The following is an 11,707-nucleotide window of genomic DNA, read 5'->3' as shown; positions in this document are numbered from 1 at the left end:
TGTTTTGTAATAACCGACGCGGTATATGAATGTCGATATCACTTGACAGATCATACGACATTACAGAGTTGTGAATAGTGCATATATGAAGAAGGATTTGTATTCAATAACTAAGTCAATAAAAACCTTGCTAAAATTCACCGGGATAAAATAAACAGATTCGCAATTACTTTGCATCAGTGGTAAGTTTTTAAAATCTAACAGTTACTCTTTATTTCCAAGAAAGTTCTTAAGGGTTGTACCATATTTAGAATAAGTGACGTGATTGTTTACTACAGTGGCAACGCCTCTATTTTCCCACAGTTTCTCGCGCATTGTTTAAGGATTCTCACGTGTAAAACACTCCTCATCTTCACCGATTTTATTTAGTGTTTGGAATACTTTTGTATACTATAATAGCTTAACTCATATATGTGATCTTTCTCAGTGTTGTTTTTTATTAATATCCAAAAAAAAAATAAGTTGATTATAGTTAAAAGTTGAACAAGTGATAATTTAATGGGCATGCAATGATAAAGCAACAGAATTGTTTCAATTCCTGCGAGCAGGAGGCAGCAACTGGCCCTTAGCAATGTTTTCAGTCCTTGCCTATCAATTATCCTCAAAATTTTCAGAAGAAGAGAAGGTAACTGAAAAGAAATATATTTTATAAACATAAATATTCAATATCATGTAATAAATAGATTTCTTACACTAATTATTACAGTATAAAAAACACAATTGTGAAAGTAAACAACACAAAAAGCTGCTTCAACAAATTAAGGAAGCAATTAAAATGCAACAATTTCTTAGTGTTCATTATTTTAATGTAATGATTTGATAAAGATAAATTGTAATATTTAATCAAATGTAATGGCAATACTTCTCTAATCTATATTAATTTTTTGTTTTATTTGTCTACACATGATGTAGTCTGAGAATTTTGCAAAGTGTTTGCATTAGAACAGTTCATATTTTTTAATTTAATCTCCTAAATTTTCTATTTCTGGCAAAATATTTCAAGTACTTTATTCATAGATTTTTGTATAATGAGGAATGTTTCTGTTTATAAACATAAGTACATATATATTTAATATTTCTCCACCACTCCTTCAGAAAGTATAATTGCTGTTGAGTACACTTCTTACTGTTTGTTTTCTGTTGATAAAGTCATCAAAGCAAAAAATGACATTCTACAAGATGGATTAGAAATCTTTTGTAATTTTTTTATTGAATATTCATGAGCACTTGACTTTGACATCAAAATGGTAGATTGTTTTTGTCAATACAATAGATAATATTAATTGAATGAATCAGAGAATAGTTTAATGCAGTAATAAATGATCTATTCCCTTAGTGCACCAGACACCTAACTGTGTTCATAGAACACTGGACGAGAAAATGTTACACATGGAGACAATTAAAGCATGTGTTTAAACTATTATATTACCTTTAGATCTCCTATGAGAAGTTAAGTTGTAAATACATACATTCTTAAAGAATAATAAATATTCTACTAACAAAGTGGGACAAAGTATTTCTGTGTAACGCACACGGTAATGACACATGTGAATCAGCGGTACATTGGATCATTTTTTGTAAAATCTTTATGATTCATGAAATGAGTCAAAATCGGTGGCGTGAGGTCACGGTGTCACGCTCTAGTCTTTGAACCGTGACCTCTGGACAAAATATTAAATCGCTTGTAATTTATTTTTATAATTTTAATATTTTGATATCTGACTGAACTTACGACGACTGCATACTGACTACGTAATATATTGGGACACGAGATAAGTCGTGTTCAGACTATCAGTAACAATGTAAGATCTATGTAACGGTGAGCTGTTCATAATCTTCGTATGTACTTGAATAACTGTCTATCTGGAAAATTGTGTTTCTAAACGGGTTAGTATCTCTCACGTATAGAGACAGGAGGGGCGCGGGGTTGGGGGGCTACGACGGAACACAGCATTGCTAAGGATTCAAATCTGCTGACGTTATAGACTCCGCTTTTAATTATGTTTTAACTTTTACTTATTTACATTTTTAACTATTGCCTCTCCAATTAAACAATACCTAAAATTCAAGAGAAAAATCAAGACAAATCTCTGTAGTTCACACTTTATGTAACAAGTATCGACATCAAAATATCAAATTAAATCTGTAACACTATCTATACGAAACTCTTCATAATATATGACTTGATAAGCTGCGGAAACGGTCGAGGAAAAATATACGTCAGCACACCGCGCCGGCAGATTCTGATCGAACATAACTTCTAATGCGATATGATCAATTACTGTGAGGCATATATTAACACGACCAACAGGTAGCAACAAATATAAAAACGTATGACATTTGCTACAATCATTTAATTCAGTTGATGCTCTTTTTATTAGTTTGTCTGTTTATTTTTTTAACAATTCAATTCCTGAGTAACGTATGATGTTTGTAATTCACTACCTACCGCCGCGGCGGCAGTGTTCAAGGTCGAATGTTAATATAGTTCCAGGTCGACGTTAATCCATTGTTTTGTAGCAAGTTCAGTGTTACCGTTTCATGTCGATCGATACGGCCCGGAACGTCGAGATAACGCACGGAATGACAAATACTCTAACTGTACAAACAATTAGTATACATCAGGACAGGTTTGACTTAACGACAACAATGGACTTGAATGTCGCGGATATCTTTTATATGCTGTATACCTCGTCGAGAGAAATTAACATGGGGAGTATGATTCGGCGGTTCTATTAAGACAGGTTAGGTACCCGTGGAGAAGCAAGACGGTCTAAAAGTGAAATTGATGTAACGGTACTGGGCCTATGCAACTATGAGGTGCGAATATCGCATTGACATCGAGAAAGGACACTTCGACTGCGAGAACAGAATAAATATTCATCGAAAAGTTTCATGTGTTGTTATATTTTTGCTCGTCAGTGATGCAGAGAATTATTGTTCTCAAATGTTAAACAGCAGATCAAAGTTTTACACGCTCAGACACGTTGTAGCCCACGGACTTCCTCATTATCCTTATCAGTCAGATGTGACTTAAGACAATGTTCTTGTGTTCATATGTTGGAACCTCTCCTCATAGCTGAAGGCTTAACAATGAACGACCTTTTTGTATCGTCGTGGTCGTCAATTGAAGATTTTTAATTAAAAATTTTGTAACATTTCGTGGTGTTGAGGCTAATCAAACTGAAAGACTTATGTTTATGTAACGAGAGAATTTTCTAACCGTATTCAACGAAAGATATCCGTAAACAACTAGTCTGGATGGTTAATAAAATTGTTTAAATGTAATTTTAATTTGTATACATTTTCATTTCAATTCTTATTTCCAAAGTGTCCGCGCCTGTTGGCCCCCACCACTATGTCCAAGAAGCCGGCGACTCAGCCGACCCTGCACAAGGTGATCATGGTGGGGTCCGGAGGGGTCGGCAAGTCCGCCCTCACCCTGCAGTTCATGTACGACGAGTTCGTGGAAGACTACGAGCCCACGAAGGCTGACAGTTACAGGAAAAAGGTACTACGGAATCTCATGTATGAAGAAAGTATGCTCTTAGGATCATAACAATCGTTAGTGTTCTTTATTAATGTGTCGCAGGGAGCAGTGGAGTAGTTCGTTTAACGAGTAATTATGAAATAATGTTCTGGCTCGACGTTCACCAACAGTGAATCGATAAAGATATACAAGCTTTCATCGCTATCGGTAATTTATCCGCGGCCTTGAGGCTCGGTCGCGACGTCTGACATTTGAAGCCGTTCTTTTAAAATGTTCTACTAAACGCGAGTGTACTGTTTAAACTCTGTTACTATAAAATGATATAATATTTCAGTGTGTAATGTGATGTGCTGCATACGCTCCAGGTGGTGTTGGACGGCGAGGAGGTTCAGATCGATATCCTGGACACGGCGGGCCAGGAGGATTACGCGGCAATCCGAGATAATTACTTCCGGTCGGGCGAGGGCTTCCTCTGCGTCTTCTCCATCACCGAGCCGGAGAGCTTTGACGCCACGCAGGAGTTTAGGTCGGCACACCTTACTGAAGCTTAGATGGTAGACATCCTCACCGTGCGACGTTCTCTTCAGATGAAGATTTCAAATGTATTCTATGACTCAGGGAACAGATCCTGCGCGTGAAGAACGACGAGAACATCCCGTTCCTGTTAGTGGGGAACAAGTCGGACCTCGGCGACAAGAGGCGGGTGCCGCTGGACGCCTGCCGCGAGCGAGCGACCGCCTGGCGCGTGCCCTACGTCGAGACGTCCGCCAAGACCAGAGAAAACGTTGACAAGGTACACACACACACAGACACACACACCAGACACACACACACACATTATACACAGAATGAATAGACACGGAGCCTTAGACGTCGCCTGTTCTATATTTCACGTAGTTTGTTAGCGCACAGCTCCGCTTGGCTGTCTTGGCTTTGTTCGTAGCAGCGCTCGGCAGGCGGGCGGCGCTGTGCTTCTCTCTGTCACTGTAAAGTAGACCCATTCTATAAACGATGCTACATGTGGGGGCCGTGGTGCCGGTGTCGTGTGTGTGGGGTGTGGGTTGTGGGGTGTCCGTGTGCTGACGAGGCTCTCCCGCAGGTGTTCTTCGACCTGATGCGCGAGATCCGTTCCCGCAAGTCGGACGACAGTCGCGCCACTAACGGCGACGTGAAGGGAAAGCGGCGCAGGAGGATCAAGTGCGCCATTTTGTAGTGAGGCGGCGGCCGGGCGAGGGTCCGCGGACACTCCCCACGCTCGCGTCGCCGGCGTCGCGCGTGCGCCGCGGTCCGCGTTCTCTAGACTATCGTTCTGTTCGTAGCGCCGCGCCTGCATGTAAGTCTGTGTTAAAGAATTGTAATCGGAGTCACGGTAGACTTTTTGTACTTTATAGTTGAAACTATATTCAATATTGTATTATTATTTTTTACAATAAAAAATGAACATGAAGTACGACCATGTAATAGCGGAGCGAGCGTCCGCGCGCGGTCCGCGAGGCGGCGGCGCGGCTCGGGCGCCATATAGTACATACTGCATCGTCATGTAATCTCGTGTATTTATTGTAGCTAGTAAGTGCTGGATGTATCGCGGTGGGTCGATGTTACTTCCACTGCCGATCACTGTTCCTAGAAACGCCCGTCCGCCGCGTGTCTCTCTCCCCTCTCCTCCCTCCCTCCCCCTCCCGCTCGTTGTTGAAGTCGCTTTATGTTTGTCTCGAGCTCAGAGCTTACCTTTGCCTTGCGCCCCGTGAGCCGTCTGGCCGCTCGGTCGCCGCACGTGTACGTCATCCATCACCCCTCACCCCGAGCCGATCATGATCCTCTGCACAAGTCATTGTAAGTTAGTGCTTGTATATAAACTGTAAGTTCGTTGCGAACGAAATGTTTTGCGACAGAATGGAAGCTATCATTTTGTCCTCGAATTTTATAAAAATGAAATTGTAAGCATCGCTTGGTGAGGGCGCGCCGCCACGGGTCCTGTGCATTACGTATTGTTATTATACAATAAAGTGGATATTGACGCGAGTCCCGCGCGGCCCGCCTTCAGCATCTCAAACTTTATGTATACATGTACCGGTGTGTGTTACATTACGACGTATTGTGTCAGTGGTTGTCTGTCTGTCTGTCTGTCTGTCTGTCGAAAAAAAGACTTATTAGAGAAAAATAGTTTATCGGATTGAGAGAACACGATTTCTGTCAATGTGATAGGATAAAGATCTAACATAAGATTAAAGTAAATAAATGTTGAAGGCATCCGTCATCGGCCAACTGGCACGCTGACACATGCCTACAGTATATCTAGAGAGCATGGCCTTGTGACGTAGAGTTAAGACGGCCGCCTAGCACGGGGACTCGCGGCGAAACGCGTTTCACTTGAGTCCCACGTTGTGTTTGTGACCGCGCTCTTGCGACGAGACGTGTTCCGTGGTGTGGACAGTGCTCGTGCCCTCAGGCCTTCCTCTCGCTGGCCCGCGCGCTCAGCGACGCCAAGAGCCCGCCGGCGGAGGCCCGGGCGGCCCCCCCGCCGCCCTGCGCCCCGTGCTGCCGCCTGCTCTAACACCCGCCGCCGATATCCATATGCTCGAGACGTCCCACTGCCCATTACAGTCACGACTCGGTTGCTCAACGTATAACGCGATTATTTTGTTATTTCTTATTTGTCTATTGTATAATAATTGAATCGTAATTTTCCGATCGAAGTGAAGTCTTCAAGGAACAGGAGGCCCATCCTGGACATTGTGAGATTTTAAATTTGATATGAACAATATTTGGAAGCGTCAATATTCCGTGTGTCAGAGCAGCGCCCGCATTTGTATAAGTTGATAAATAAAAACATAAATATGTTTTATTTGTTTTATTTACAAAATATAAACATTCCCCATATGTATGTATGTGTGTGTGTGTGCAGCCACTTTTACTTAAATAATTAATAACATTGTACTGCGCTGTCAGTACGCGTCCCGCGGTGTCCGTCCCCGCCGGGGTCCCGACCTCGACAGCTCACAAGAAATATTTCGTCACGATTAACATTTTAACAGTTACTTGGCCGCTTGCCGCCGGTCGCCGTGGAGCTCCTTCCTTACCTTATAAAAATTAAAATTGTATTAATGAAACGACAAAGACCCCGAGCGTCATTAAAAAGTTACAAGATGAACGGGATCCAGGTCGGCATGTTGTATTAGTGTCTCATGTAGGGGTCACTGGCATGTTACAGTGTCTCGGTGACCCGGCACGGTTTGATCACTAGGAGTGGTGATAGTTATCAACCTGCACTTCAACTTGAGCTACACATGCGTCTCGGTCGACGGCCGGCACCGAAGTGTCCGCGGACGAGACGTTCATCCTCGTCACATCCGTACGCGCCGGAATAGAACTGACCGCGAGCCACGCGGCAGATGTATTATAGATCAACTTATATGAACGTGCTCACTGATTCACTTCATCCATGTACTAGATAAGATAAGTTTGAGTAATTAAAAAAAAACAGCTGTTTGGGGTCTCTTCGAGCCTCTTTTTCTGTCGCAACTGCGTCGGTTACACCGGGCTGGTGTAGCGAGTGTTTAGTACGAGTCGGAGCCCACCACGAAACTATAAAAGTAATCGATCCATCCATAGATAAAATAAAATCGCTCACTGGTCGGGGCGCGAGGTCATGCGAGCTGGCAGGCGTGTCCGCAGCCGGCCGGGCACAGCTGGTGTTCCTTGAGCCACGACTGAACGTGTCGCAGGTGGCCGCCGTGCGCGCAGCCCTGGCACCACGCGTACAGGCCGCGCACGCACTGGTGGCACACGGCGCACAGGTCCGGCGGAGCCCGCGGCGCGCACTCGCACGCGGCGCGCGGCCTGCTGCGGCGGCCGCAGCGCGCGCAGCACGCCGCCACGCTCGTGGACTGCTGCGACAGAGACCACACGCCGCTCACCCATGAGCAGCGGATCACCTCCGTGGCCGCGTTGTACAGCTTGTGGCGCTGCAGCAGCTCGATGTACCCCAGCAGCCACTGCTCCTGCAGGCTCTCGTCGATGTACGGGAACAGGTCGCTCCTGTGGACACACGTGTCGAGGGATACTCGCCAGGCGTCGCTCGGAGAGGCTGGTGTTGGGGGTCACTTACCGGTGGTCCTGCAGCGCCAGGCAGACTACGGCAGCCGTCTGCACGTCGCCGAGGTCCGCGTGCAGACGCAGTGCCAGGGCCAGCAGCGGCGCGGGGTCCAGTGCCGCTCGCCCGGTGCCCCGCCCCGCACCCTCCCTCACACACAGCGCTCCGCCCTCCGCACCCTCTCCGCCCTCGCCACCCTCCCCCTCCTGCAACGTTCAACCGTGTATACTCAATGAGATGCTTAGTGTCAGATCTATCAAACTGAAGGTCGGTGTCCTCACGGAACTGCCACAGTTCTGGCTGCTGGAACGCTGTAGCCCTTCGTGTCGACTGGAGCCCGTGCCGGAGCCCGAGGACCCGGGGGACGAGGGCCCCGCATGTCCGACCACGCCCGTGCCTCCTGCGACTACTGACTCTATAGAATGGCATGTGTTAGAACTTCGTAATGAGTTAGTCGCAATAGAGGTACTTGCACACTTGAAGTGTCAAGGTGCGAAGACCGACCTGCGTCGTGTTCTTGTTCGTTGGGTCGCGTGTGCTGCGAGGGTGCGGGCGGCGGTGCGGGGGGTGCGGGCGGCGCTCGGAGCGGGAAGGCCTCGTCCGGCAGCGTCCAGTCCGCCGCCTCCACGTCCACGTAGTGAGCCGACGCCGCCGACACCCAGCCGCCGTCCTCTCCTAGGAACAACAGTGTAACGTTCACGGCATACCACATTCCTTCACGTCATTTCGGGAGTCGAGTATTTCTCGCTCGTACCTTCCCTGGCGTATTTGGCAGGCGGGATGTAAACAGCGTGTGTCGGCAGTCCAAGCACGCCGCTGTGCTGGTGCAGACGATTCTCCCACTCCTCGACTTCCTCGAGAGGTTCCTCTTCGACAGCGCTGAAGAACAAAAGTTTAAGGAGCAGTTCACGACATGCACATATTTTGATGGTTCGCCGTTTACCTGTACAGCGGCAGGGGCGGCGTATCCTCGACCGGTGGCGGAGCGCGGGGCGGCGGCGGGGCGGGAGCGCTGCGCACGGCGCGGGCGCTGTACACGCTGCGGACCACCTCCCACACGTGACTCACCTGAAACACACGAGTTACAGCGACGAGAACGGCTCAATGGACTTTTATAAAAGAAGAGTGAAGTGAACTCGACGCACCATGTACCGATGGTGATCACGCGCGACTTTCGCGTTGTGCTCGGCCAGGACATGAGGCGGCTGGCCCCGAATACGGTAAAGGTGTGCGCAGGCCAACACCGGCTGGTCCTGAGAGGCCACGGGAGTGTGTCGGGCCAGGGAGGAAGACGCGCTACCCGGAAATGCGCGCTCTAAGGCCGCCTGCGCAGATGCACTCAGCGATCCTGCCGTGGGCTGCTTACGACTGAGGGACGCGAATTAACATAATGAACAACGTTTGGGTGGAGAATGAATAGGCGGTTGTCGAGACACTGACCCGAGGCCGGGCACGAGTCTCTCGGGAGCGCAGGTCCGCGGCCGAGGAAGGGGAGCATCCGGAAGAGCGCTGGCGAGCTGACCGCGAGACGACACGCACACTGCCTGTGGGTTGGCCCACAGCACCGGGTGAGCCGCCTCGCTGAACTTGTGACGGTACAGGCTGCAGTCCTGGGGACGAGTCATGGTGTTACCTCATGAGAACCATTCACACTGGAATCTTATAAGACGATAACGTACTCGGCTGGTGGAGAGAAAGGCGTGCGGCGTGGCCTGCCAGGCGATGGCGGTGGTGACGTCACGGTGTTCCGCGAACGTGGCCAGGGGCACGTGCGGCCTCCTCACATCCCACACGTGCACCGCGCAATCCAGCACTAGAGCACACGACGCCACCTGGAACCTGGTGAGGAAGAGGCACGCTAAAGGTATCTCCGACCGAAGGTATCATATTGGATGCAAAGGCGTCAGTGGCCATACTTCCTCTGCGGTCTCCACTTGACGTGGCCTACTGATGCGATGGTGTATATGGTGTGCTCCAAGTTGGGACGCGCGTGGATGTCCCACACCTGCACAGACCGTCAAGAGTAGTGTGTGACACGCTATATATTGTAAGGTGCATAATATTAAAGTATTAAATTAAGCGCAGAGATGAATCCTATCGCAGGGGATTAATGTTATCAAACATTATGTAGGTCGATGACCGCGAATGCTTTACGAGAATTATCTATCAGTATATATATTTAGATACAAATATTCTAATAGGAATTAAGAGCGATAAACATATCTCGTTTCTATATCGTTCCAATTATACGGGTATCTCACTGAAAAATAAAATGTATATTATGTAGGTACATTTGGTAATTATTCGTAAAACATAATACCGGCCATTCATATTCGATAGACTGCATTATTGCCAGATAATAAAGTAATCCGGACACCCGCCGTGCACGCGCGGACCACGAGGCGGCCTCGAGGTGCTTGGTCGGTGATAACGACACACGTGTGTATTGAAGTGTTGTGACCCACACGATGACTTAAACCCATCGCTTGTTGTATGACACGACATTATTATCCTTCACATAGACGCAAAACCATTACCGATGTGATACAAGAGTAGATAAACCAAGAGTTAGTCATGTACTCCGGCCTAGGGTTTAGGCGCTGACGGTGATCAGACTGAACAGTACCCCTATGTTCACTCGTAGATATTCTCACATAATACATAGTATGGTCTAAAGTGTATGAACGACCACTTGCAAACTGGCTGTGTCAGTTCGGCCATGCAAATCATGGAAAGGAAACTGATACCAGAAGCTGATTAAGAGATGACTGGTTCTACTTATATCTCTATACCTTGATGGTCTTGTCCCTGGAGGCGGTGGCCAGCCAGGGCACGTCGGGATGCCAGTCGCAGGCGAACACGGGTCCCGAGTGCGCCGTGAACTGATGCATGGCCCGCTCGTGTCTGCGAGAGTCCCACAGCTGGACCGTGCCGTTCTCGGACACCGCTGCGAACACGTGCGCCGCGTGGGGACTGAACTGGACATCGCGGATGGACTCGGTGTTGCTGAAACACACATATATTACTCACTGCAAATCACACATAGGGACACGTCCAGCAGACATTCAAGGTTACCTTATGAAAGTTCTAGCTACCTCCTTCATGCGGAGGTCGAAGTACTTCATCATGCCATCCTGGGAGCCTGATATGAGAAGAGATGGCTCCGTCAGGTGGAAGCTGACCTGATGAAACAATAAAATACATATATAACATTAGCATAACTTTATTTTATATGAGTGTTATAACAATGAACCTTATTGACGGTTCTCTTGTGGTCTGAGAACACATGCTCTTGCTTGGACCGTCCCGACCTGCCCAGATTCCAAACCACCACAGCTCCATTGGTTGCAGCTGTAGCCAATGTGTTCTCTGCAGAAGCAGAAAGGAACTCATGAACTGAATTCTTCAGTTATTTAAGTAATCCATTGCAAAGAAATACGAGGGTATGTGTTTCATTTAATTAGCTGTTTTAAGTTACCTTCAATAGTACTCCATGCTACATCAATGGATGAGAAATTTAAGTTCAAATTCTTGCCTACTCTTAGGTTGCACACTTCGGAAAATTCATTTTCACCAATCGAAAATACTTTGAATACTGAAAAACAAAACCATTCAATTTAGAATACCTCAATTTTAGAATAGTTCATCAATACCCAATCTTACCATTCCTGCCAGCGATTACGACTTGTGTACAATCTTTATTAAGTGCTAAGGCATTCGCTGGACCTTCCTGAGATACACAAATAGTGTTTGAAGGTATCATTATATTATTCTCACTGTGTTTGTAAATAGTTTTTACCCCCGCCACATTGTTTAAAATTTCTACTCCAAACTAAACATAACCATTTCTGTCAGTGGTTGAGTGTAGACTGGAGCATAACAGGGTCAAATCTCATAATATATGATTAGACTTCACTTAGTAGTATATTTTGTCTAAAAAATGTTTGTTTACAAATAGCACACATTAGTGATTTGCATGTGAGACAACAAATGACTTTGACACTATTGATGTCAAATTTTCTGCAGAAGTCGATGATCATCGATACAAATTAACTTATTTGTAATTGAAAATAAAGAATTATAATTCAAATATTAATTATTCTAACTACAGAAAATGCGATATT

General features: G+C 46.5%; 2 protein-coding genes across 7 annotated transcripts; one reads left to right on the top strand and one right to left on the bottom strand.

Annotated features, from left to right (window-relative positions):
- Positions 1 to 21: 21 nt before the first annotated feature.
- On the top strand, positions 22 to 6,331 carry LOC116770004 (ras-related protein Ral-a). 4 transcript variants are annotated; one of them, XR_004353501.2, is made up of 7 exons: positions 37 to 182; positions 304 to 625; positions 3,332 to 3,511; positions 3,856 to 4,016; positions 4,109 to 4,283; positions 4,590 to 4,823; positions 5,940 to 6,331. XR_004353501.2 is itself a non-coding variant. In XM_032661319.2 (6 exons), exons 2-6 carry the CDS (start codon positions 572 to 574, stop codon positions 6,042 to 6,044), a joined length of 675 nt encoding a protein of 224 aa, XP_032517210.2. In that variant the 5' UTR covers positions 37 to 182; positions 304 to 571; the 3' UTR covers positions 6,045 to 6,331. The 4 variants fall into 4 exon arrangements, 3 of the variants coding, with proteins under 3 accessions (XP_032517211.1, XP_032517210.2, XP_061383885.1); XM_032661319.2 differs by lacking the exon at positions 4,590 to 4,823; XM_061527901.1 differs by having other exon boundaries at positions 4,590 to 6,331.
- Positions 6,327 to 11,577, bottom strand: LOC116769999 (GATOR2 complex protein WDR24). 3 transcript variants are annotated; one of them, XM_032661314.2, is made up of 16 exons: positions 11,247 to 11,577; positions 11,062 to 11,178; positions 10,837 to 10,952; positions 10,659 to 10,765; positions 10,376 to 10,589; positions 9,500 to 9,588; positions 9,263 to 9,422; positions 9,024 to 9,193; positions 8,729 to 8,951; positions 8,527 to 8,651; positions 8,338 to 8,462; positions 8,088 to 8,258; positions 7,865 to 7,998; positions 7,599 to 7,789; positions 7,122 to 7,528; positions 6,327 to 6,570 (listed from the first exon to the last, which is right to left on the bottom strand). In XM_032661314.2, exons 1-15 carry the CDS (start codon positions 11,344 to 11,346, stop codon positions 7,138 to 7,140), a joined length of 2,433 nt encoding a protein of 810 aa, XP_032517205.2. In that variant the 5' UTR covers positions 11,347 to 11,577; the 3' UTR covers positions 6,327 to 6,570; positions 7,122 to 7,137. The 3 variants fall into 3 exon arrangements, with proteins under 3 accessions (XP_032517205.2, XP_061383880.1, XP_061383881.1); XM_061527896.1 differs by having other exon boundaries at positions 7,865 to 7,989; XM_061527897.1 differs by having other exon boundaries at positions 7,865 to 7,983.
- Between the last annotated feature and the right edge of the window lie 130 nt (positions 11,578 to 11,707).

The sequence above is a fragment of the Danaus plexippus genome, assembly GCF_018135715.1.
Source record: "Danaus plexippus chromosome 13 unlocalized genomic scaffold, MEX_DaPlex mxdp_15, whole genome shotgun sequence".
Classification (NCBI taxonomy): Eukaryota; Metazoa; Arthropoda; class Insecta; order Lepidoptera; family Nymphalidae; genus Danaus; species Danaus plexippus.
This window is presented reverse-complemented; position numbering and strand designations above follow the sequence as displayed.